Below are 27,498 nucleotides of genomic sequence, written 5' to 3' on the forward strand. Positions count from 1 at the left end.
ATACAGCGCGATTCTCGGTCCCGCTTCAGCACTGGCCGTGGCGACCTAAAATGGCGGCCGCGACCTAGAGGGAAGAGAGCTGAACGCTGCAGCGACTGGCGAGCTGGGAATTGCCCCTGCTGATAGGCAGGGAGTCTTGCATCGGACCCCTGTGTGGCCGCTGGTGGCAGCTTTGGCTTAGGAGCGGAGTATGAGGCGAGAAGAATTTAAGATGGCGGCTCGGAGGTAGTTTGGAGGAGCGGCCTACATGAAAGCGAGGTAGGTAGGTGCTTGGCCCTGGGACTCGGTGGAGCGGGCCCGCTGCTGGCGCTGACCTTCACCGGCTGACTCCTGCCGGGGATCGGCACGCGTGTGGACCTCCTCAGGGGCGCTGCGTATCTGCCGGATGGCCTCTGCAGCGGTGAAGCGACACTGGCGGCAGTGTGTGGCCGGCTAGGAATATATCCCCCTTGCTGCGTGGATGTCGCCGTGAAACAGGAGAGCTCGGCTGTGGATTCCCTTGTGCTGGGCTCCTTTGGGAAGGCGCCCTGCTGCTCTCCCGGTTTGCCCCAATAGACCGGCCCCTGGTGGAGGTGGACTGCCTGGTGCAGAATGCTGGGCTCTTGTGCGAGAGTTGCCTGATTTGATGGTGACAGCGGACTTGGGGCGTGCTGCTGGGGGCCCTGGCTTAGCTGTCCCCGTGGAGTCACCTGGCCGGTGGTGACTGCTGGAGAGCCAGAGGAGTTTTCGCGGGGAGGAGTCTGTGAAGCGGCTGAGTGTTGGGGCCATTCGAGTGAACTGCTGGTGTCCTGGGACGTGCTGCTGCATAGCGGGGTACTTGTGGAGGTGCAGGGGACTGGAGGACCTTCGCGAGTCGCTGGCTGTCCTCCCCGCTACCATATCTGTGTGGCGATAACCTTCGGACTGCGACAGGGGACGAGCGGAGGCCGGCCCCTGGTATCTCCGGGCCTGTTCACACCCCCGGGCCGAGGGCAGCTGCTTTGTATGCCACTTCTCCCTTGGGACTTAACCTGCCTCACCTGGTTTGCTGGACGAGTCGGCTACATCCATTGAACGCAGTTGGGGTTGACAACATCCCGCGGCTGGTGGCGGCTGGTGTGGCCCTGGGCAGACGGCTGAGATGGGCAGTGTGTTGCGGAGAAGAGGGTTCACTGCTCTACGAGTAGAGGATGGGGGGCACCAGTCTGACGACGTGGGAGTCGAGACGCAAAACTCCGATGTGGAGGCTCCTGGCGGCCCTACTTTGGCAGATATAATGCAGGCCATTACTGCATCCCGGGAGGCCCTCAAAACAAAGATCGATACTAATGGAGTGGATCTCGCTTTGCTTAAGGATGATCATAAGAAGTTGAAGGAGCAGGTGAAAGCGACTGAGAAGACGTTGGAGGAGGTACCAGACAAGGTGACCAATTTGCAGCACTCCTTGAAGCAGATTGAGAGCAGGGTTCGGATCTTGGAGCTGAGAGCAGAGGACAGCAAAGGGCGCTCTCGCAGAAACAATCTACGCATAGTGGGGATCCCCGAGTACGCGAAGGGGGATGATGCTGTCCAGTACTTGGTGGGCTGGCTCCGGCCGGAGGTGGCCCCGGAGAGGTTATCTCAGTTTTTTGCCCTGGAGAGAGCCCACAGGGTCCCGGCTAGGCCTCCTAAACTGGGAGCACCCCCGAGGCCTATGGTGGCAAGATTGCTGCATTACCGGGACAGGGACCATCTACTGCAGCGGGCTCGAGAGAAGCAACATTTACAAATCGACAGCTCCAGGGTGATGCTCTTTCCGGACTACACCAGGGAGGTTCAGAGACAACGCGCCTCCTTCGTTGCTCTCAAGAGGAAATTGCGTCAACTCCGCATTCCTTATGCAATGCTCTTCCCGGCGCGGCTGCGAGCGGTGGATGGCTCCAACACACTTCTTCACCACTCCGCAGGACGCTTGGCAATGGCTGGAGACACGTCAGGCGCGGTCGGGGCGGAGTTCGCCAGCGAGCAATGCGGAGCGATGATCACCTGAAGCTGCGAGCCTGTCGAGGGCTCTTGCGCTACCACACCCCCGGCTCGAATGAGACAGAGCTGTGCAGGCGGTTGTAGTGATCAGTCAGAGTGGAACTAGTCCGGCCTCTGCTTCCTTTAGCCGAGTGCGGGAGGGTTCTGGGTCCTCTCCAGCTGGTAGCACGAACGGTGATTCTGAGTCTGAGTTACCGGAGGTCTCTCCGCAGACGGTGGACTTGTTTGGCCGATCTGGTCCTTCCTTGATGGAGGGGAGAGGCAACCTTGCAATGCAGTCTAGAACTCACTGTTGGGGGGGGCTTGCCCTGTGGGAGGCTGGGAGTTGGTACCGATGGCTCACTCTTAATGGGGCTCCTAGGGGTCTGTTATTGGCTCTTTAACACTGGGCTGGGGCAGTGCCCGGGGGGATGGGGGGGGGGGTGGCTTTGGGTCCCATAGGGTCGGTGCATGTCTCACTACCCATTGTGGCAAGGTTGCTGGTTCTGTCAGTTTGGATGGGGGCTAGTTTCAGGGAACCTATCCTGGGGAATGGGAGTTGGAGTGCAAGGGTTGGGGGAGGGTGGGACCAAGCATGTCGCCATGGGAGGTAGGGGGAGTAGCACTCTCTTCGCAGCGTCATGGCTACCGCCGTAGGTATTAAATGTCTATCTTGGAACACCAGGCACACTATGACTCGCCGTCACAAAATTCATACTTACCTTAGATGTCAAAGGGTGCAGATAGCACTGTTGCAGGAAATGCACTTGAACAATCAGGAGGGTCTGGCTTTACAACGGAGGTGGCGGGTGTTCTGTACCACATACTCGGCTTATGCGCGAGGCGTGTTGATCTGGGTTAGGGCGGGGGTACCGTTTCAGAGTACTGCGCAGGTGATCGACCCTGAAGGTCGATATGTTGTGGTGGCGGGGCGCTTAGACGGCAGGGACATTGTGTTGGGGAGCATATATGCCCCCAATACAGATCAGACTTCCTTTTTTGCACACCTCTCTGGGAAACTGGCTCGCTAGTTGACTGGTGCGGTGCTCCTGGGTGGCGACTTCAATTGCATAACTGATGTCTCCCTAGATCGCTCCCATCCCCTTCTTGCAGATTCCCCGATCCATAGGCTGGCTGCGGTGCGGCGGGATTAGCAACAACAATGGGGGATGACTGATACTTGGAGGACGCATTACCCGTCTGACAGGGACTACTCTTATTTCTCATCGTTGCATGACCTGCATGTTCGGTTGGACTCAATCCTTAGCTCCCCAGATGTCCACGGGGGAATGGTGCATAGTGAATACTTAACCAGGACACTGTCTGATCATAACCCACTCTTGACAATCCTACACTGGCTTCGAGACCGCCCTGCCACTTCGACCTGACACATTAGAAGACCCAGTGTTCCGTGCTAATATTGGAGCGGTCATTGACGAATATTTTCGGGCTAACGCCAACACGGCATCTTTGTTGGTGGTTGAATGGGATACTTTCAAGTCAGTAGTAAGGGGCGCTGCATAGGAGAGGTAGTAGGAGTGTGCAACTGGTTGCTGCAAGACGTACTTAAAGCAGAACAGAGGGTGCGCGATTTGGAGAAGGAGCGCCCAGAGCGTCCGGACAAACAGGCAGGGTTACTTGAAGCTTGAAAAGAGCTAGCAGTACAAATAGAGATATTACGCTGCTTCGAATTTAAGACATACACAGATAAGGTGCATGCGGAGCGTGATAAGGCTGGGGCGTTGCTAGCCTGGCTGGCCAATCCGGCGCGTAGAGGGACAATGATAACGGAACTGAGAGGCCAGGGAGATGAGGTGTTGTACACCCAAAAGAGTGTCAACGACTGCTTCCTACAGTATTATACAGAGTTATACCGGAGCAGACTGGGTCCTGGGCTCCCGGGGGATGTAGAGTTTCTGCCACAGGCTGGGCTGCCACGGCCTGAGGCTGCCGAAGCTCTTGGTCGGGGCATTGAGGCGGGCGAAGTCCGCAGCGCCATAAAGCACATGGCAAGAAACAAAACACCGGACACTGATGGGCTTCCTGTCGAAATTCACGGGGCCTACACGGACGTTTTGGTTCCCCGTTTGGTGACGCTCTATAACAGGGCACGTCAGGAGGGTGCCCTCCACGCGTGAAGCCCTCATAGTTCCCCTTCTCAAGCCGGGCAAACCTGCTTGGGATCGCTCCTCGTATAGGCCCCTAGCGATGCTTAATCTTGAATACAAGATCTTAAGTCGGATTCTGGCCAGTCGTTTGATGCCCCATATGACGAAACTGATTCATACGGATCAAGCCGGATTTATTCCTTCTCGAAATACTGCGATGAATGTGCGCAGACTTATGCGCATTTTGGGGTCCGACTCCTATGAAAGGAAGAGGCCTGCATTTTTGCGGTCGATATTGAAAAGGCCTTCGATAGCCTGGAGTGGCCATATCTTTTTAACGTCTTGCGGGAATTCGGATTGGGTGAACGCTTTATACAGTGGACGGCGCTGCTATACAGTGCTTCTACTGCCAGGGTGAAGACGGGGGATTGATTTCTGCTGCCTGTACAGTCGCTCGGGGGACGAGGCAGGGGTGCCCGTTGACCCCTTTATTGTTTGCCCTGGCGATGGAGCCCATGGCTGCCCACGCTAGGTCCGGGATCTCCTCATATTCTTGCCGGACGCTGGAGACACCCTCCAGGGAGCGAGGACCTTGTTGGAGACCTTGGGGAGGGTGGCGAGACTCCGGGTGAATTGGGCCAGGTCGTGTTTGTTTCCTACTAAACCAGATGGGATAGTCCATCCGAGGGCAGGGGATGTTACGTGGGAGTGTCGGCGTTTGCCATACTTGGGGACCCAGATTTATCATGCTCCTGACGGTCTTTTGGTGTGCAATGTGGGGCGGGCGGTGTGAAAACCTGTTTTGATTTTTGAGGGACTCTACCACTGTCTGTTGCAGGCAGGGTGGCCTTGGTGAAAATGGTCATCTTGCCCAGGTTCCTCTATTATTTCGGGACGCTCCCCGTTTGGATCCCGGGTAAACTCTTTTCCCAGCTTAATACTCTGATTACGGGGTTTATATGGGGGGCTGGAAGACAGAGGGTTGCTTTGACCACCCTGCCGCGGCCCAGGGCAGAGGGGGGCCCTGCACTGCCGGACCTAGAGACCTATTATCATGCCGCGCAGCTTCAATGGGTCTCGGGCCATATTCGGCGCCCGGAGGACCAGGGTGGGTTGGATCCGAGTTGGGACCATTTGTCCTGTGTGCTGCTGCGGACCCCGCTGAGAGGTGCATTACTGCCGACGGATTTGCGCACGATGCGCCAGTGTTGGGCACGACTGGCCAGGAGGGCGCACGCTAAGACGCCGTATGCTCCCGAGATCCCGCTTTAGATGTGCGTGGCATTGCCCCACGGGGGAGATTGGAGCCAATTGCTGGTCAGGGAAGAGGCGGGAGTTATGGTAATAGGTGACCTTTATGAGGATGGTAACCTTCTCCCTTTTAATGACCTCAGGGAGCGACATGATCTCCCGCGGGGGGACTTTCTCTTGCATGCGGCCCTGACAGCGGCTATCAGAAAGCACTGGCGAAAGAGACTGTTGGAAGCAGAAACGTCTCTCGCTTGTTAATATGTAGAGATGGCGGCGGGCACCTTTAAAGCGGTGACCTGCCTCTACCGACGGATCACCCGGGATCTGCGTCAACGCCTGACGGCGTTGCGCCTCAAGTGGGAGGCGGATCTGGGGGAGCCCATTGCAGAAAAACCTTGGGAGGAGATTGTAGAGCGGCCGTGAAAATGCTCTCGGAATGCCCGTTTCCAGCTCATTCAATTCTACGTCTTTCATAGGGACTACCTCATGCCTGGTAAAATTACTGAATACTGTGGGGTGTCGGCCACATGACCAGGATGGGGCGAGTTTTCTCAACATGTTCTGGGAATGTCCGAAGGTGGGAGACTTCTGGAAAGAGGTGACGACTGCTCAGAGGACTGTGACGGAGAGGGAGATAGCCATGACACCGGGAGTCTGCTTGTTACATTGGTTTCCACACACCGCCAGGACGAAGGTTACCAGCAAGTTTATTGACATAGGGTTGGTTTTGGCTAAGAGAGAACTTACTTCCCACTGGAAAGCGAGGCAGGAGCCTAGTATGGTGCGCTGAAATAAGGAGCTGGTGAAATGGGCAGGAAGGGAACTATAGGTTATGTATGGCTCAGCGTAATGGGAGTGAGAAATCACTGGAAATGGGCCGGGCGTGGGTGACACTCCTAGAACTGGTCAAGCATTCGGCCATAGAAGATGAGGGTACAATGGATGAAGGGGATGTGGGGCGGGCCCCTTGAGCGACATTTCCCACCTGCGGGGGCGTAATGTGAGATGAGATCACTGCGATTACGATAAGAGGCTTCCCCCTGTGTCCCTGCTTCACTAACTACCTTGGCTTGTGCGGCAGGGAGACGGATAGGTGGTATGGGAGTCTTGTTCGTATTCCTGAATATCCTAGTAATTGGTGACATGCTTGGGTGGGTGGTTGGGGGGGGGGGTCCTTGTTGGGGGTGGTTCGGAAGAGGGAGGAGAGGGTGGGGGTTGGGGGTTCTTTTCGTTGCTTCACACCATTGGACTGGATTATGCATACGGGTGGACTGAGCTGTATCATGGATGCCTCGCAGGGGGGTGGATGAGACTTTGTGTTCAGTCTGTTCTGATATGTATAGTACTGCATGCTGATTTCCTCCCTTGAGCATTCCGAGGACTGCAGGATTGAATGTAGGTTTCTGAAAATCAATAAAAATCTGTTTAAAAAAAAAAAAAAAGTGTGGTAGAGAGGAGTTGGCCTAACGGCTAGGGCGCTCGACCTCGGACCTGGGGAACTGGGATCGAGTCTCGGCAATGACGCTGAACATCCTGTGATTCTAGGCAAATCACTTAATCTCCCCGTGCCTAACAAAAATGAATGTGGGTCCTCATGCAACGTAACTGGTGCTATGTAAAGCGCTCCGATACCTGATTGGATTCGGGTCAAGCTCGCGCTATATAAAACACTGCAGAAAAAAAAGCAATTTGTGGTTAAGACACAATCGTTATAGAGACGCCGTTGTTCAGATATGTGGAGTAGAGGAACTCGTTTCACATACAATCAGATTACTTGCCCCAGGAACTCTCATGCAGAAAATGAATGTCCTAGACAAAGGATTCAATTTTACTTGCCCCAAGAAATCTCATGCAGAAAATGATTGTCCCAGACAAAGGATTCACTGAGACTGAAGGTTCCACTGAACAGGGTTTTGCAACAATGCTGCATAAAACACCATAAATTATTGTCATTCTTTATATGGGCCTCATATGAGATACCAATTTGACTCTAAAGAAAGCACCACATCTAGAGTCATTATAGATCTCTAAAGTCAGCAAGCATGCCAGAGGGGTTTTATGAGCACTTCTCAAAGCAAGAGATGTTCGTACTCTTGGAGATGAGCAGTTACTTACCACTGCAATACAATGCGAGCTTCCACAGAGTCAAACTAAACCCACGAGGAAATGCCTTTCAATTGAAAATTCTTTTGACACACTAGAAACATCAAATTTTCTGGTAATAAGACCAATGGACATATGATAATAATGATTATTTTTACGATTCACATTAGGTCTCCAAAATATTTTGAATTTGTGTCATTGCAAGGCCCGGTAATGTTTTCGGTGTGCTCTGTAGTCTTTCACCTATGACGTATGCAACAGGAGAGAGAGAGCGAGATATTGCTCCAGATATAGACTACAAATATCACCAGAAACGAACCTACTCCCAAAATAAACTTTAAACTTTCATAAATCACTTGCATTGTAAATTTAAACATCTATTTGGCAGTGAGAATTTTCCCCTTTGAGTGTTCCCACTGCTTCCCACTTTGATATGCAAACAGTTTCAAGCACTACCTTAAATGGAAACATAGAAGTGCAGGAACTCACTATTTAGAGTAACTGTTTGCTCATGGGAAGTGCTGTTAAAAATGTACAGCAGTGCTGAGAAGTGCAGGTACTTTCCCTTTTAAATTAAAGAAGTGTAGGTACTCAGTACAGGAGAGTACCTGCCCATTTAAAGTACTGTTTTCAAGAGAGGAAAATTGAGAGAGAGGAAAGCAGCGGTAAAAGAAGGAATGCCGCACAGTAGCTTGGATAACAAGCATTGTAAGTGTTTAGACAGAGCTATTGGCTTTGTTAATGTTTTTAATATGTGTTGTAGAGCATTGTGAATGTTGTGCAGCATGTTGAAAATGTAGAAGTTATAATAAAAAAAGTGTTTTAACTAGTTCTGTCACCTTATATCTAACCGAAAAAAACATTATATACAACTGAAGTATTGTACTAAAAACCAAAATTATTACAAAAAATGTGTTCTAGTTTATTTGTTTATGCAATGTTGTCAATTTTTCCTTGCTTGTTGTAATTAATTTTTGTTATAGTTTTTATTGTTAGGTGTGGGATATAAACAACGGGAGGGTGGATTTTGTGAAATAGCATTTTAATTATATAGGAGTAGTGGAGAGTTATTTGTGGAGAATTAATAGATGTCAAATTTTTATGCCAAACTAAAGTGGTTTGGAGTGATGCGGAGGTGGTTGTGAGTAGTGGCGGAGGTGATGCTCAGGTGATCCGGAATGATATTGAGGTGATGCTGAAGTGGTGGTGCGCTAGTTCCGAGGTGATGCTTATGTGATGCTGAATGATACATAGGTGGTACTGAGTGATGCTGAGGTGGTGCTGAGAGATGAAAAAAAGCGAATGTTAAAAGGTGCGGTTCATTAAACTGTGTACTCTGCGATAGGAGGAAAGGAAGCACACACCACAGCTGCGCACTGTGCAGAGATGTCAAAGGTAGCACGCACAACAGCTGCGCAGAGGTGTGAAAGGAAGCGCGCACCACGATGCTGAAAAAACGTGAATGTTAAAAGGTGCGGCCAATTTCTAAGCGTTGCCCTGTGCAGTGGGGTGAAACGAAGCACGCACCACAACTGTGCACTGTGCAGAGATGTGAAAGGTAGCACGCACCACAGCTAAGCAGAGGCATTACTTAGCAGCCGGTGCCAGCAAGCACGCACAAAAAGAAAGTGCTAATAATTAAGTGCCCATGTGCGCACCGGCTCAAATTAAGCTCCCAGCAAGGGCCTGCGTTACGCCCCTGGATCGAGCGAGCATCAAAAGCAATGTGGGGAAAGGAAAACGCACCACAGCTGTGCACTATGAAGAGATGTCAAAGCTAGCACGCATCACAGCTGCACAGAGGTGTGAAAAGAAGCGAGCACCAAGGTGATGAAAAAACGCTAATGTTAAAAGGTGCGGTTAATTTTTAAGACGGTACCGAAAAATAGGCGACTATAGAGTACTACAGAGTACAGCAAATGTCTTGAAAATAACATACTAATACAAAGATAACGGTGCAGGAAGAGAGTGCTGACATAGATGAAATGCGAGTGCTGGAAAAAGAAGCGCACTTTCTTGTGACGGTGGGGTCTGTCCCTTGGCCGGGGTGGAGGGGACGAGCCTTGTTAGTATCTTATTGTCATGAATGCGAGTGCTGGAAAAGAAGCGCGCACTCTTGTGGCGGTGGAGTCTGTCCCATGGCCAGGGTGGAGGGGACACGCCTTGTAAGGAAAGCTGCAAGATCTTGAAATGAAACATGATCCACAACAGGTGGCCCACTGCGCGCCACTGCTCGCTCCCTACATCTAAACGCTGTGAAAGTAAACATTTTCAGAAAAGGTGGGACATGCACCCGCCTTTACAACACCCTACTAAACCCAGCAGTAACAAGCCATTTCAGCCGACATGCAAATGTATACCAAAATAACAAACTCACTGTTTCAAGTTAAGCAAGCTATGGACAAGTTCATATGGCTAAGCTTTACATCACTGAAACAGAGCTCCTCTTGGTCAGGACCAAAAACAATGTCAAACAAATGTAATCTTCTATATGTCACTGGAGTTGAGAATGTGATTCCCATACACAAAAAGGCAAAACTTTAGAATGGAGTTGTGATACGGTCATACCCAATATAAAAAAAATTCCCCGAAATTATTTTTATTGGTTTTATCATGTATAACCATGCCAACAATAACTCACTACTGTATCATATACCACCTGCACGAGTCACAGGATTGCAGAAGACAACCTCAACGAGGCTCCAGCAAGCTCTAAAGGATAATGTTAACAAAGGTATCCACAAGTATTGACCGTGGTTCCCAACTCCTCAATCTCCCTTATCAGACGGACTGAGGTCCTGGCAGTAAGTACGGCTTTCCCCCTTACCGGGCATTCCCCTCTCTCATCGGGGTAGTCAATCGACCATCAGTTTCCCAGTTCAGGCCATAGAAGGCAATCAAGGGCTCCACACCGTAAGACATTTGTTCGGCCAGCCCCTAACAGTGTAAACTACTCTCTCTGCTACCATACAGTACATCATGTCAGTGACCCACTGGCTCAAGAGTGGGAGGGAGATGGGGCACCTCATTCTTTAGCAATGTCTTGCTCCGCCAGTATGAAACCTAATGCACAGAATAAGAGCTGTCTCCTGGGCAAATCCACCACACTGAGGATGCCCAATATAAGAAAGTGGGGGTGCACAGAAACTGCATTCCCAATATTGACATCAGTCGTGAGGTTACTGCGTTTCAATACTGTGGTATTAAGGGCAGTCCCAAACTGCATGAAACTAGGAACCCACTTCCTCCCCACATCACAAACAGTTGGGTGAGTATGCTCTGCCCATTTTAAACAATTGAAGTATATGGTAAGACTCTGTGGAGGACTTTTAGCTGTGCGAGTATCAGGCTCGATTTTATTACTACTTTCAAAGAGTGGATCAAGCCTGCCTCCTGATCCACGTCTCCCAAGAGGCCCGCGTCTACCTCTCACCTAGATCTGATGGAACAAAGGTTATCGGGTCTGTTATTTATCAGGTTGAGATAAGTATGGGAGATGTACTTTTTGGTCAGTTCCTGCAAGAGTGTCCAGCCCTCTAGGGAACTGTTGTCTTCCAATCCCCCCCTCCACCAAGGGATGTCCTAGACACGTACAGCATGATGGCGCTGTAGGTATCTGAAGTGTTGAGATTCGTATAGATCATATTCTTCCTTAAATTCACAAAAAGACTTCATCTGTCCTGATATGGGGGGGTTCGTGAACATGTACAATAAACGTAATGTATATCGGATTTCCTCTCCATCAAATGTCTCTCAACCCTCATTGCCGGGTTGTCTCTAGGTGCACGAACCAACTCGCTTACTGCCTGTAGCTGGGTGGCCCAATAGTACCATCTGAGGTCCAGCAGTGCAATGCTGCGGTTGTAGAATGATCTACACAAGGTGCGAAGCACAATTCGGGCGAATCCTACCGTCCCAGAGGAGAGAGCGCAGGGTTCACTCTTCACTTTATCAAAGAAGGCATCTGGCCAGGGAGCATTCTGGAGGATGTATAGGAATTTAAGCTGTGTAATCATTTTGAATAGGGCCGCTTTACCCATAATTGACATGGAGATGTTACATTAGTGGTCTGCATCGTCCTGAAGCCTTTGATAAACCACCCTATATTTTGTACCAAAAACCTGGCAGGGCATCTTGTTATTTCTATGCCCATGTATTGGAAACAATCTGTTAACACCATGACTTCTAGGGGAGCACGTCCGCTGGGGCCAGTCACACATCTTGTACAGAACTGCATTATTCCAGTTATTTGTATAGCTTGCGTATATATTGTTTGAAGGCACGGAACACTGACAGAACCACAGGCAAGGAAGTCACTGTCTCCATTAAGTACAGTAAGATATCATCGGCATAGAGCAGGCATTTCCAACGAGTAGCTCGTGAGCTACTGGTAGCTAACCAACTACCTGTAAGTAGCTCTCCTGTGTGCAGCCCAGCCTACGGATTTAGAAGCTTTTTTTTGGTTCAATTAATAAATATGCATACCAAAATAGAAAAGCATATATTTGAGATGAAAATGCATGCACTGTCAGAACTTAAAAGCTGATGTTTGGAGATAATGGTTGAATTTCAATTTAAATATATTTAAAGCTGGTATCTCAGTGATACATCATATGGCGTTGGGGAGAGTTATAATTGACAGTAGGACCTTGGTGCCAGGGGCACTGCAGATATGTCGGTTTTGTATTATCCATGTAGAACCATGCCACATTGATAAAGCTATGTTCACATCTCTCCTGGCAACCAAGCTTGATGAACTGAGGAGATCACTGCTGGTAATCTTTCATATGGTGTCCACAAACGTAATAGTGTCAGATGTGGTCACCCTTATAACACTAAATATAATCAGTAGCTCAGGATGATTTTCATTCAACATTAGTAGCTCCTAACACAGAAAGGGTTGGAGACCAGCAATACTTTCTCTGGTACTCCTGTCACCTCCAGAAAGCTGATCACACCAGCAAGAAGTTTCAGTCAGCATGCCAGCTGCTCCAGGCATAAAGCAAACAACAGAGGCGAGAGGGGGCATCTCTGCTGCATATCCGAAACTCACTCGAGTGTGTTCCACTTACCTTCACAGTTACCATCAGATTGTTATAGAGCAAGTGCACCCATATACAATATTTTAGACCAAACCCCAGCCTTTCCAGGATCTGAAACAGATACAACCAGCTGATACAATTGAAGACTTTCTCTGCGTCGCATGAAAAGAGGATTGAGTCACATCTGTAGTCGAGCCAGCTGTAAAGACATCTGAGGTTTTGCAGAGTTGATCTGCCTGGAATAAAGCTGGTGTGGTCCCTGTGCATTTTTACCAGGATCTTGACCTCTGCAATTAGGCACAATGGTTTGGGGTGGGTCCTTGTTTAGGTATCACCATGGTTGCCCTTTCTGTCTCGCCTCCTCCAATATCAGGTATTGGGGTCCCACTACAGAGAGGGTGCACTTGTAGAACTCTACTAGTTTGCCGTTTGGGCCTGGGGTTTTATCAGATTGCATGTGACACACAGCTTCATCCAATTCAGTGACTGAGAAATCCTAATCCAGGTTAGCCCGTTCTTCCGTGCACAGGCACAAAATGGGAAGTTCCGTCAGGAAGGCCTCAACGTCTTCTCTGGATGCTAAGCACTACTCACTGCATGACAGGATGGTAGTATTGGGCAAAGCACTGCACCATCTCACCATCTGTGGAGAGACTAGTACCGTCTTGAGTTTCTATCCCCCCCCCCACCCATCTGCTTGCCACCTTAGTTTTACGAAGCCATGCTAAAAGGTTACCAGCTTTGTCTCCTACTTCATATACTTTACATTGGGTCGCTAAGCAGTGTTGTTTTGCCACATCATGACAGAGGAAGTGATATTCCCTACTGAGAGCCTCTAAACAGAACAACATTAGCTCGGCTCCTGTGAACATGCATGCCTCTTTGGCATCTCTCAGCCCCCGTTCGACTTCGGCCATGCGTTCCTCCCCGCAACATTTTTTCTGGGATATAATATTTTGGGCCCAGTACTGTTTTATATGCCTCCCAGATCACCCCAGGTGAGTCCACCGTACCCACATTTTCTTCAAGTCTAAGGAAGACTGCCTATGAAGCTCCGACACAACCTTGCCATCCTGGAAATTACAACTTTTTAACCTCCAATTATTCTCATTTCTCAGAGGAGCCGCACCCAGAGTGGTTTTGAGAGTTGTATGATCTGAAATGCCCCTAGGTAAGTATTTTCCTAGGACAGTACAGACATTCTACAGATGGTATAAAAACAGTTTATATGGGAGAACTACATCTGGGCCCCAGAGAAGACGCAATCTCTGACTAGTAGGTATTTCGCTCTCCACAGGTCTAGGAGTATCAAAGCCAACATGAAGTGTGACAGAGGGGAGGCATGGAATGTCTGAAACCTCCCAGAGGGACCCATCAATGGTGGGATAACTGAACGCATTAAAGCCCCACCCCACTGTATTCACACCAGCTGGTGCTTCCAGTAGTATTATGCCCAACGATTCAAGCACAGGTTGGTGAAGGCGGGGCATAGATACTGAGTATCAGCTGCGACTTAGTACCCCTGGAGCACAACACTCCCACAAATCTAACCCTGGATCTTGCCAGGTCATCGCCACGCAGAGTGGGGGTTCCTTTTTGCCACGATTGTGACCCCTCATGATCCCCTAACATAATCTGTGTGCACTGCTGTGGTATATAGGCTCTATTCAGGAATGGGCAATGGGGTCCAGTCAGGTGTGTCTCCTGGAGGTGCACATGGTCTGGTCCGTGCCTACAAACATACAGTGAGACAATCTCTCTCTTGATCCTATGTAATAGACCTCTGACGTTTCAGTATAATAGGGTCAGTAGGTCTGTGTCATGATGGGTCCTGGGGGCCCGGTCCCTCCTAGCCATGCAGGTATCAGCCACCCCTACCATCTCCTTTCCGAGGTAGTACTGCCAATTCAGGATTCTCTAGGACCATGTGCCCCTCGCTTCCATATGACAAAATTAGTACAGTCATGGTGGTGTTAACAGCAAAAAACAATTTTAAAAAATCCCCAACAGTAGCAACATGAACAATATCCATTGTATAACCCCCACACACACACACTCACTTCTGAAATGAAAGTATTGGTTGCCCTGAAACGTAACACTCCCCAACATACTAAACTAGGGGTGGGCCTATTGACCACCCAGCCCTCTCATTGATTTGTGTGATCCCATGTTACAGCAGGAGCACTCCCCTTTGTGCCGCCTCCGTAGTAAGGCTACAGTTTCTAACTCGGTCTCTTTTACCTGCCGGGGAGCTTTTCGTTTAGCAGATCTGCGCCTACGTGGCATCACATTTTCAGCTCTTGGAATCCCCCTCGACCCTTGGTTATTTCGTGCGTCAGATCCACAGACTCTGGATAGTCCCTTTCCTAAGGGGTGAGGACTAAGTATCTCCCTGGCCTGTGGGACAGTGAACATGCCCGACTGAGTTTCTCTATCCTCCATGTTCAAGGCGGTAACAATATACTTCAGGAATCAGCATAATTATCTTGGCGATCCCTTGGTTTATTGTTGGGGGGGGGGGGGGGGGGGATGGTTTCTTTCACCCATCTCCACACTGCCTCTGGGTTGGTGAAGAACGATGTCCTCATTGTGAGAAGTTGGCCTGGTATATGCTGACCACTAATTAAAGTGGGCACCTTGTACCAGTCCAAATAATCCTTATTGATGATTAGGTTAGACAACCTTTATTGAAAGCTATCCTAGTGGTAGCTATGGAGAGCAGCCTTCGGGCTAAGTCTCGAAGGAATGTAAAGCAGCTTGTTTTACCAGATTATAACCTCCTGAATGACCAAATGAAAGGAGAACCACACAAGGAATATATATATTTTGTTTTATTACTAAACACTCTCTACTAACCTCTTTATGAGATTAGAGAACAAAGCACACAATATTAAATCACTAGAACGATAGTAAATAGCACAATACACAGCGGGCTCCAGGGGGGAGACCGAACCATATACTAAGAAAGTGGTATAACAACCACGACTTGACTAGATACAGTGCCTAGAGCACGTAGAATCGCTGGGACCCCAAGGAACCACCCAAAGTAGTGACACAGGGGACCCACGGAGGACGGGTGCAGGGTGTGAACACAGGCGCGAGCTCCGTACAATCCTATGGGAAAGTCGCGGTTGGAATTTTAAAGATTAAGGACACTTCGGAGAGGATTTTAAGCAAACCCAGTAAAACATAGACGATTCTAAGGCCAGCACCCTTGAGAGTATCGAGGTACCCGTGTTACCTATCCCAGAGGAGCCGGGTGCATAGGGGTCAAGTGATGTCGGAAACCTTAGTCGTTTTCAATGGCGTGATGTGAAAAAGTGCTGCTGCCGGGAAGATTAAAAGTGTCCGGTGGGATCCAAGCCTGGATCCGAGGTGAGAAAAACCTGAAAGCAGAGGGGACAGAGTATGGGTCACTTCACAGTGACACAATAGACGAATGCCCACTGATGTCGGGGGTTTCAGGTGAGAAGAGGTGAAGCTTGACTGTGCAGCCACGGGGACCGGGAGACGTTGACAACGACCAAAGTCCGGAGGTGAGCTGTCCCACAAAGGATGTTGAGTGCTGAGGGGGTCAGTGTCCGGATTGAACACCAACAAGCCTTGACAACTGCAACCCACATGGGCAGAGGAAAGATGCTTCGGTGAGGACCAGCAAGGTCCTGGGGACTCTCCAAGCTATGGAGAGTTAGGGCACGTCTGGAGCAACCAGGAAAGCCCACGGAAGGTCAAAGTTACCTTCACAGGGACCCACAGGCCAACGGACCAGGGATTGAGAAGGGACCTCGAGCTGAATCACAAAATACCAGCCCACGGAACACTCGTGGAGTGTAGGCTGGAAATCTTCGGTGGGATTACTGCTCGGGGTCAGGACTACAAGGGGGGGGGGGGGGTATGATTCCAAGGTGTTTGACACCAAACACATGTTTCTATGCAGCCGTTTTAAAGTTAGCATTTACCGCGAGGATATAATGCACTTAAGTATATATGGTTGGCTGCATCACAAACAACCCCAGAAAATAGGTTCCGAAGGTTGCAGAGGGGCTCTGCTCATGCAGATGCACCCTCTCACATAAAACCCAGCACGCTGCCTTCAAGATTGATAAGGCCTGCCATAGGGGTGACTGATCTGGAATGTATCTAAAGTACATGCAATCAACTTTAGGGAGAAAGCAGATAAACTGGGGTCCCGATTAGCAGGATCCCAGTCAGACTAGTCGAAAACCAGCAAAACACCAGGAAACAAGCACTGGCATAGCCAAAAGGTCTCGCCTTTGGTACCTTATAAGTGTTTAGTTATCCAGCACAATATCCTTGGTGCAACAACATCAAGTGTTGCATGGCTAAACACTTATAAGGTCCCAAAGGCGAGACCTACTGGCTATGCCAATGCTTGTTCTAAAAGCCGCCCCCTAGTCTTCAGCCTACCGGTGTTTTTCTAAAAGCCGCCCCCTAGTCTTCAGCCTACCGGTGTTTTTCTAAAAGCCGCCCCCTAGTCTTCAGCCTACCAGTGTTTTTCTAAAAGCCGCCCCCTAGTCTTCCGCCTACCGGTGTTTATCTAAAAGCTGCCCCCTAGCTTCTGACTACCAGGATTTTCCCCTGTGCCCCATATGGCCTGTCCAGCCATGAGAAACGCCTGCTGTTGAGTCGAAGCTGGCACTCTCTGCCTCACCAGCTGCTACCACGCATCTGCCTCAGGGCTCTCTACATCTGACGCTCTATGTTTACCACAGTGTTTGTGAGATTTGCACACGTAGGAAGTTATCACAGTGTTCTTTAGATGGACTTCTTCTTTGGGGCTGGGTGTTAGTAACCAGTCTAAAGTGCATCAAAGGAGGGCGGGTGCCCAACGTGCTAAGAGGCTGGCACAGCGCTGATGCACCCATGCCCGGCAGCACTTTTCTGATCACAAGCTACACACACCACACCAGCAGTCCACTTTAGATACAACATTGCACAGACACACTTGCCACACTGTTGGGTACGATTGTGCTCCCTACAGCCGTGATGTCCAGGACATGTCTTGCACTATCGTGCAACAGAACAATGAAGACAGAAGTCCTTACACACAGCACAGCCCAAGTGTGCCCTCTATTGGCCATTTTAGCCCCTGACAGCACCCTCCAGGTTCACCGGGCACACACACACCGTCCTGCTAGGCCATGACATTGCGCACAGTCTTAGAAGATGCACAAGCGATTTGGTACAGTCCACCGGTCTCATCCACAAAACATCAAGAAAACGCACCACGACATGTTGGAGTGGACTCAGACACACTGTTGCGTCACTGATGGCACATCAGCGACGCACACTCAGGCCTGCAATGGGAGCCTTGGAAACAGAGCATGAAAAGTGCAGGTACTCACTATCCAAGTACAAAAAAGTGCAGGTACTCACTACCGTGTTCCAGTTTGATACTCGGAAGTGCAGGTACTCTATCTAAGTGCCAGTTTGATACACAGAAGTGGAGGTTTACACTGCTGGAGTACCAGTTTGATACTCCGAAGTGCAGGTACTCACTATCCAAGTACAAAAAGTGCAGGTAGTCACTATCCAAGTACCTGTTTGATACTCTGAAGTGCAGGTGCTGGCTGTCGATTACCAGTTTGATACTCAGAAGTGCAAGCACTCACTATCCAAGTATTAGTTTGATACTCAGAAGAGAAGGTAAAGCCTGACAGCGTACCAGTTTGATACGCATAAGTGTAGGTACTGTCTGCCGAGTACCAGTTTGACTCAGAAGTGCAGGTACTCTCCCATTAAAAGAATTAGACCCTTGTTGGGGAGTGCTGGTACTTTTACTTGCAAGTTAAAGAAATGCGGGTACTTGCTACTTGGCAGAGCCTCCCGTTTACAAATGTGCTTCGATAACCTACCAGTTGGTTATTGTGCGCTATACAACAAACGTGATGAGAATGTAAAACTAATACGAACATACGTACAAAATGTTCTGAAAAGGTTGTTGAGCGTAGGACAATGTCTGAGACAATAATGAATAAAAAGAATATTAACAAAAAAAATGTCTGTATCCATAACGTCATCAAGAGGTAAGTGAGTATTCCGAAGATGTTCCCGCTTCGCTCTAATTAATTTGTGATCGTTGCCTTCACGTAAACATGTCAAGGTGAGTTAGATATATTTTCCTCCTTCCCAACAAATTGCGTGGGAAATGTTTTTCTGTGATTCTTGGTTAGGTAGCGAAATTACCTAGCAACGGTTTTCTGTCATTTACTCCTCTGGTACTTTTTGTATATTGTTTTTGTGTTTTGCTTTTCTTTGTCATGGGAAGCTGTTAGCCTGATAGGAAGCAGGGTCTCGCAATAGCGCAGGCAAGCACAGATCTGCCCCATCTCGAGGGAGGGATATTTTAACAAGCGCTCTCCATGACGTATACTTCTCTTTTTCTGCCGTCCCACTTGGACGGCCTCGCCTGCTAAAAGGTTTCTTATCTTTATGGGGCCATGTGTTTGGCCCCATAAAGATAAGAAACCTTTTACTTCAGAAGGAAAGCAGGCGAGGCCATCCAAGTGGGACAGCAGAAAAAGCCGAACGAAAACGTCACTACCAACTCTTTTCCAATGGCTGGCCACCGTTTAGCATAAACGGTGACGCCAGCCAATGGAAAAGAGGGGTGGGGTTTAATGACCTTTACATAAAATACCCCAAACCATTAAATCTCGCCAGCGAGACTGCGCATGTGCGCAGCCTACGCCAGGCGAGACCTAAAATGTAGGGGTAACCATGCAGTCAGATTCCACCTTCCTACACTCATGAGCATATATTTAATCTGCATTACTCCAAGTTTGGCCATCACCCCTGTAAGGGTAAGTCGCTGTTGTTGCACTGTGAGGGTATACTCAGGGAAGATCATCACCAGCAATACTGTCTGCAAGGTCAGAGCTGTCACCAGGATGGCATCTCTGTCGGCCTAATTGAGAAGTCTGAGAGTCACCGGCCTTGGAGGGGTGCCCCTTGTGGAGCCTTAATATGGGGCTCTGCTCAATAATAGAACAGGAGGACAGTTTGTCACCTGGGACCCATGAGTGAAGAATTGTTCCAGATGGGTACCTTTCAGGCACTCAGGGACCCCTACCAAGTGGACGTTATTTCAGCATCATCTGCCCTAAACTCCTTCGGCTTATTGTTCAAGTTGAAGGTCTATGTTGCAGAGTTTTAAAATGGCAGCTTTCAAGGCTGAGTTTGTCCTCCAGCGAAGAGGCTCTGGCCTCAACTTCAGTCCTCCGTTCGTCACCTTGTGCAGGTTGTGGCGAATGAGAGATACTTTTGGCCCCTGCCCGTCAATCCTGCTTTCCAGGGCTTCGTGGAAGTCTTTCATGGCCTGGAGTATTGCTGCTGTAGATGGCTCATTCTTGTGTTGGGGAGTGTCACCTCCCATTGCACCCGATGAAGACGCCCCATCGGCCAATACAAGTCTTGACGGTTCAGACTAGTAATGTATGGTCCATCCACCAGCTAGAATTAAACCCTTATTACATGCAACCCACCTCTGCAGAAGCCTCCAAAGGCATGAAACAAGGCAAATGTAGAATTTTGCATTCAATTCTGATTTAAATGCTTTGATATTTTGTCCTACTTTTTATATGGTGGGTCACTTTGGCTTTTCAATGTTGTAGTGAAGTACTTTACTCCTCATTTTCACACTGCTTGCATGCAAAAGTATTGCCTTGCAGGCTAGCCTAAACTGAATGAGGAGTTCACATGGTATTTTCAGTACACGCTAGGTTACGGCACGGAGTAAAACAAAGCTTAAAGGATAGAAGTCAAAACAAATTAAAAATAAGCTACCATCCAACTTAAGGACCTCATTTACATCCCAATGCATCTTGTGTCACCTATAATTTATGAGCAGGGCACACGGCACTGTACAAAACGAACCCATAATGTCTCAAAACAGTGAACTCAAATGGCAGAGGCACAAATACTGTGCAAATAACATGGCGTTAAAGAACCCCGCTGAAAACATTGTTAGAGGCAACCCCATTCGCCTACCTTGGAAACCTGAAATAAAACTATTCAACAAAGGCATGAAACGATAACAAAACTCCCTCTGACCTCCATTCCAAAAACTAAGCACCACTTTGAAGGATAAGCGACAAGGTACCGTGAAGATTTGTCTCTTTTAGTGGTTTATAAATACATTACTTAATCTCCAGTATTTCGATCAGGGTCGCCAATCCTATTCGAGTTTCCCTTCATAACCACATCTGCACATTTGTCTTGGCTGGGACACTTGTGATGTCACATACTGCAGCATAAAAGAAATTCATGTTTCCTCCATCGACAAGAATGAGACATGATGAGCCAGCACCAGGCTAAATTGAATCCACTGTGTTCTGCCTAGTTATAAATAACACTTGCAGGGAGATTTGCGGCGTAGCCCCCTCCGAAATAGAATAGGTGTCACACTCTGTACGACATGTTTTGCAACTATGAAATAAAGAGCATCTGCGCAGTCCAGACATCTTCCAACAAAAAGACTATTAGCATTCAAGACATACACAAAGGCAACGTGCTGAAATTTTGATTTCACGGTGTTTCTGTTTATAGTCACAATTCAAATTTCAAAATAAGCCAGTTCACCGTGCTTCGCGAGTCAGTGACTGGTTGCTATTTATAAAATAAAAAGAGGTAAATCACGCATCCTGTTGGCACAGTTCACCCTCCATGTTTAGATACACACAGCATACATATGCAGATATCACAAATGACACAAAATAGGTTTTCTTGGGACTATGATCGTCTAATGTCAAAAGGGGTCTCCTTATGTTATAGTGCAACATAAAGACAGTGCATAAATGTCGCCGGGAATCCAAATATAGAATTGGCCGGCTATAGTACACAAGACTTATTAAATGTTTTCTGTATTAAACGTCCAGACAGGGTTTCGCTCCCAGCTTTTGCACTGGATAAAATCCGTAATTTCCGAAAATGCCATTCCATTAATTAATTGAAAATAATTCATAGATATGGCACCACTGCAAATTATGTTATTAATGGAGATGGGCAATAACAATTGCATGGCATAACATCTAAAGGAAAGTGCGCACGATTGAAACGCTGCGACTTCTTCGATAATCTGTTAGCACACGGTTCAAATTGTGCAAACGGATCCCCTTTGTGTGCTAACAACTCACCGCCAGACGCATCGAACATGGTCACCTGGAAGAACCAGGAGGGGATTAATGTAGGGAAGACAATCGCGAGGTAATACACCAGTTAAAAGCAGCACCTCTAGATGGCTGTTTTCCAAACTGGAATTAGTGTCCAGATAAACTGGGGTGGTGGTGGTATCAGGTACTACTATCTCGATGGAGGGGGCTTTTTGGCGCAACAATGCCAGGAAACACAAAAGGCTCGTGCAACACACTTGTAATAATTTGTGTGATGAAGATTAATGTGAATTAGATTACGAGAACAAAGGAGAGGCATGTTAAACCCTTCGAATGGCAGACATGTAATGGCTCGCCACAGTTTGGCTATCAGGAAGAAGTACGTGACTATCACGCGCCTGCAGTAAGAATGTAAATATACGTGCTTAGCCTTAGCACAAAGGCTTGGTGCCTACACCGTGTACCCGGATTGCAGGAGATGTGTACAGTACAATGTGTGCGGCGCGTCGCTGAGGATGTCAGACATGTCCTGAGATGAACCTGTGTGCGGCGGGCACGAGTCTGGGCTCTGCAGAGCACCCGCAGCCGAGCCCGGAGGGAAGCAGAGTAGGATAGAGGGCATGGCTGAGAGGTGTGCGAGAGGCGGGGGAGGAGCAGAGCCAACAGCGCAGGCTGGGTCAGAGAGGGGCCGCCGTGGGGGCAGGATGCAGTGCAAGGGGCGGGCAGCTCCTAAAGGACACTCAGAAGCCCCTTGTGGCCGAATGCCAACATGCCTGGGCACCAGCACAGGGGAGACCGTGCAAGCCTGGAGCAACAGAGCCCTTGCAACCACCTCACAGGAATCCACGATGCATACACTGCTCAGCCACCCAGACCAGAGGGCATCCCCACACACCAGGGTCCCATGAGGCTGCGCTGCAGATCCCTCTATCCATCTGGATTTGGAGAGAAGAGGCAAAGGATCCCTCCCCTCTTTGGCTAGCAGTCATGCACCGGTACAGGAGAGAGGTGTGGGTAATGCCCCAGGAGTGTCACCTTAAATAACAAGAGCACAGTTTCTGCAAGGGCCACGTGACACAATGCACAGGGTTCAAAATACAAACAGCTGGCTGTACATCTCCTCCCCGTACATGGGCATGCACAACAAATTGGTGGGTCAAGGTTGGGGGTAGACAGGGCTCCCTCTCTCCTTTGAACCTTACCTGCAGGGGTGGCCCCAAAGATTCGCACCACTGGCACCCTCCGGCCCGTCGTCTCCTCGGAGCCCCGCGCTCGGCACACATCCAAGCCAGTCAGGGGCGCCGCCAGGTAGTAATCCGCAGTCACGATCCGCACAGAGAACATGGCTCCCCCGCCGCCACCGGCGGTGCTCCCCACTGACACTGACATACCTCGCCCGGGGCAGCGGCGCTCGACGGCTCCGCCTCCTGCCCGGGCTGCAGCCGCTGTCTGCGGGTCACCGCCGCCCGCGCCCGACAGACAGGGGCGGCCGCCTGCTACTCTGCGGCTCCACCCCCCCTCCCTTCCTTGTGCTGCTGCGGGGGTCGGTCAGGATGGATGGCTCTCTCTCCCCCTGGGACTTAAGCTGGGCGGGGCAAAGCAGCCTCTCCTCCTCCAGCCCGCCCCTATCCTAGAGCAGTCAGGGAGCAGGGAACCCTCACCCACCAACATAGAGGACGGACTACGATGTCAACACGAGTATTTTACCCCAAGTCGACCACGACGTCAGAGAGTTGGCCATGCTCAAACGACGATGTTTCATATTCTAACTAAAACAGTATGCACAAGAAACAGAAGAACATATTTACATTCCCCTGAAGTACGCTACAGAATATTTATTGTAAAACGTGTTACAATTTGGGACATGACAGTATTTTTCATAAATAAAATAATCCTTTTTATTTTTGCTAACCCACAGCTCCGGCGACATGCTTAAAGCTTCAATGGCATGCGTCGGTTTTCTTGCTTTATCACCATTTCCACAGCAACGACCTCTACAACTTCCACCATCTGAGAAATATCTTGGTTGAAGGTAGTCGGAAGCTTCACGACATTATTAATGTTCTCTTTCCACGTTAGTCCTCTGTTAGTGTTTGTGGTGCGTATACTCGCTGCAACAACCGCTGCTGCAGTTGTTGCCATGATAGTGATGTCAGAAGCGCGTTTACACAAGAGAGGTGGGGCTTGGAAGCAGAATGACTGCCCAGAAACACTGAGGAGATATCGAAGAATGGATAGTATCCAATTTTATATGACCCGTAATGTGCCATGAGAGTGGCGCATTAATATAATTTAAAATACAGTTTCTTCGCTGGATCTCACTAAGGACCCCTGGAACACTACAAAGCGATCATTTCATATCATATCCTTTTATTTAATGCAGTTTAATTTTCGAAATAGTTTTCTTTACATTGTAGAGATGCGCGGTTTAATTTCGACGTTATACGTATGGATAGTTCGATTTAATGATGATTCATTATGAAAACTAACAGCATTTTACCATTCTATCTGAGAAGGCTTCTCAAAGCATTCCTCGCTAACATGTTATAAGATGGAGTCTCCCATGTCACACGCTTCTAGGCAAAGCGAAAAGTAAACGCGTACACCACTTGTTTCTATACCCATGACTGTCTACAAAATACATTGGAACCACCCCCTTGAGTCCTCCTGTCTAGTCATCCGCCAGACAGACTAAAGGAGACGAGTCAGTGCTGGCTGCGCTACTTTCTGCGGCTTGGATGGATCTTCAGCTTAAGTTCGCGTTTGCGAACTAGTTCGTTCTTCTTTTTTTTTGTTTTTTTCACTCCGGTCGGACCTGGTCTATGTGCGCAAGTCTCGAAAACCGTGGTCTTATTGATACATGTAGTGTTCTGATCAGTTATTACAGGTTATTATCCCGAAGTCTCACCTCCTCGTCACAGTCATTACTTTTGATAGTGGGCCCACTCATCACATAAGAATGAAACAGAAAGTAAGATAGAGCCTTTCCATGGTGTATAATACTTACTCTATGTTACTTCCTGTTTTTTTTCTCCTGCCCCATGACTAAGACAGGGTGGAGGGACCCCAGCAAGGCTTGAGTTCTTAAAATTTGCCATCTAAACTTCCTCTGCCGGGCTTTGGAGGGGGTGGCACAACCTTATAGGTTCACGCCGTTCTGGTTGGAGAGACCCTCCTGTCCTGCCACGGTGGGGCAGGTTTGCTGGAAGTGTTTGTGGAATTGGTGGTAAGCGGCACATTTGAATTTGATTTGATTTTTAGATTTGTTTAGCATTCGAGGGCGTCTTGGCACTGTTGCCAGCAGAACCAAAAGGCTACAGATGAAAGACATGGTAAATGCTTTAGTTAGTTAAAAGCCAAGTTTTAAAGGTTTTTCTGAAAGTAAATTTGGACTGTTCTTTATAGCTGTTGGGAGCGAGCTACATGTTTTGACAGTTCCTAAAATGAATCTCCTTCCTCCCCAGTGTGCTCTGTTAAATCTGGGGGTCTGTAGTAGTTCACTGTGGGAAAGGAGAGATGAGCTTCTTGCTACCACATGTTGTGTCATGCAGGAAACGTCATGCAGCAGCCCCTCCCTAGGGGCCGTGCTAACACCCACCCCCTCACCCATCCAACACAGGCATCACCAGTCAGGTGACTCTGCTAATAAAAGGGGCTAGGTGCACTTGCCCTGAGCCAGCTATGCTTCTACCAAATAAGTGCCTTGTTATGTTGCGTGGACCACCCAATGTTGTTTCCGTTACAAAGGGGTGTTCTCCACACTAACCTGTAATCTGAATGCTAATGTTACTGCCCTAGCGGAAATGTATGGTGTAATAAAAACCAGGCCGTTACCCGATATCCGGGTCAGATCGATTCCACCAACGTGCCTGAGTGTGTTTTATTATCTGCTGCGGTCCGCACTGGGTGCTCGTACAGCCTCGCATATCTTCTCCGTCCGCAGGACAGAACAACTGGCGACGAGGGTGGTCCCTTCTGCAGAGACCCGCGACTGATATGTCAGTGTGCGCTCGCCCGCTCTGATCGGAGTGTCCACGTTCCTGCCTGCTACGGTGTGGTGTGGCGTGAGAGTCAACGTGTGCCGGGCCTGCCACATTAGCGGCGAGCCGCCTCACCTGTGTGCTGCTATTGCCTGTTTGCCTCTCCAGGTCCGTGCCGGCCATTCTTTGTCGCGCAGCGGCCGTCAGCTATTCCCCACGCCCCCGGCCCATCGCATCCTGATTCCCACGCACATGTTCTGTGCGCGCACACGCCCGGCAATGTGCAGAGGCCCAGCGTGGCGCCAGGACCTCGGTGCATGCAGCCTCACGGTTTGAGCATCTGCAACTAGAAGGTACAGGAAACTAGACAGGAATGAAAATGGGCCCCATGAGCGGATGGACAATCAAGCAGGCGACAAAGGGGAAGAAGTTTATATGAATACAAGGAAAACACAGGAGACACAGCCAACTCACCACAGGGGAAGTCTTCCTGCATACGGTTGGTCACCAGTTCGCAGACATACACTGGCACCAGGTCAGCGGCGTGTTTTGCCTGTTCTTGCTTTCGTTCGCCTGTGAGTTCCCCGCCAGGACATAGGTGCGCAGAATGGCGACCATGCCCCCAGTTGAACCCTTTGTAGTCGACGGGTTGCCGTCTGCGCAAGTTGCCAAGTGGAAAGACAGGTTGGAGCGCCTCAAAACCTACTTCGTGGCGGTGGGCCTAAAGCCAGAACGTCAACGCCCCGTGTTGCTGCACCTGGGTGGTCCTGCAATTCACAAAATAGGCAAGTCGGTAGTGGAGACTGGCCTACCCCACACGTATGCCACCCTCAAAGCTACCCTGTCCGCGCATTTCGAACCTCTAGCCAACCCAGACTACGAATGCTTTCTGTTGCGCCAGGCACGGCAGCTCCCAGAGGAGTCGGTGGATACATTCCACGCACGTTTAAAGGAGCTGGCGAGCACGTGCACCTTGCCTTATGCTAATGACGAAATAAGGGCGCAGTTCATTCAGGTGTGTGCGCCCGCCAAACTACTCCAAACCCCGGGAATTCCCATGGCGCACATATTGATAATGGGACGGTCAAAAGAACTGTCGAAGGTGCGCGCTGCGCACATGGAAGCAGCACTACAACAGCAGGTGAAGACAGAACCTGTGAAAGCAGTGTCGAGCGAGTCTCCCACGAAGCACTCCATGAAGAAATTGGAGCGCAGCAAGCCACCAACGACTAGGACTTGCTACATGTGTGGCAGGGTTTACCCTCACCAGGGCCCATGCCCTGCTCACGGGAAGAGATGTTCGGTGTGCAACAAACTACATCATCTGGCAAAAGTGTGCCACTCTGCTGCGCGAAGACGACAGCGAAACTGACAAGTCAACGCCATGGACACCCCGTTGACTGGGAAAGAAGAGGAGGACATGGATAACAAGGACGTGGAGGGAGCGGTCCATGTCATTCATGCCATGCAACCGAACGGATGCCCCGAGCGGTGGATCCTGAAAGGCAGCATACTGGTTGACGGACACCCGATACAGGCGCTGATCGACACAGGGGCCTCCATAAATATCACGCAGCATTCACTACTACGGGATCTCCCAACACCGCCGGCCCTGCGACCGACGTCCACACAAGTATTTGCATATTGCTCCGCGACGCCTGTTCCATTGGCAGGAGTGTTTGCCTCCAGCATCTCTCACGAGTCATGGTCCACCCGAGCCAAAGTTTACGTCACCCAGGAAGGGTCTGGGATGTTACTGAGTTGCTGCACGGCGGAGCACCTACCACTCGTAGCCTTCGCATTCACTGTGCACCAGGAAAATGTGGAATCCTTGGTGGCGGAGTTCAAGTCACTCTTCGAAGGCATAGGATGCCTCAATGATCACATGGTTCGGCTCCCCGTG

At 49.5% G+C, this 27,498-nt stretch overlaps 1 protein-coding gene across 2 annotated transcripts in view; it reads right to left on the reverse strand.

Moving 5' to 3' along the window:
• REV3L (REV3 like, DNA directed polymerase zeta catalytic subunit) overlaps positions 1-23,263 on the reverse strand; it is a 1,079,635-nt gene extending 1,056,372 nt beyond the window's left edge. Inside the window, exon 1 of one of the 2 annotated variants that reach the window (XM_085612140.1) lies at positions 22,818-23,263. In XM_085612140.1, the coding sequence (XP_085468266.1) occupies positions 22,818-23,004 (187 nt within the window). In that variant the 5' untranslated portion in view covers positions 23,005-23,263. The remainder of the gene's footprint in view (positions 1-22,817) is intronic. The other variant, XM_085612139.1, reaches the window with a different exon arrangement.
• Positions 23,264-27,498: the final 4,235 nt, after the last annotated feature.

Source organism: Triturus cristatus, chromosome 6, assembly GCF_964204655.1.
Source record: "Triturus cristatus chromosome 6, aTriCri1.1, whole genome shotgun sequence".
Taxonomy (NCBI): Eukaryota; Metazoa; Chordata; class Amphibia; order Caudata; family Salamandridae; genus Triturus; species Triturus cristatus.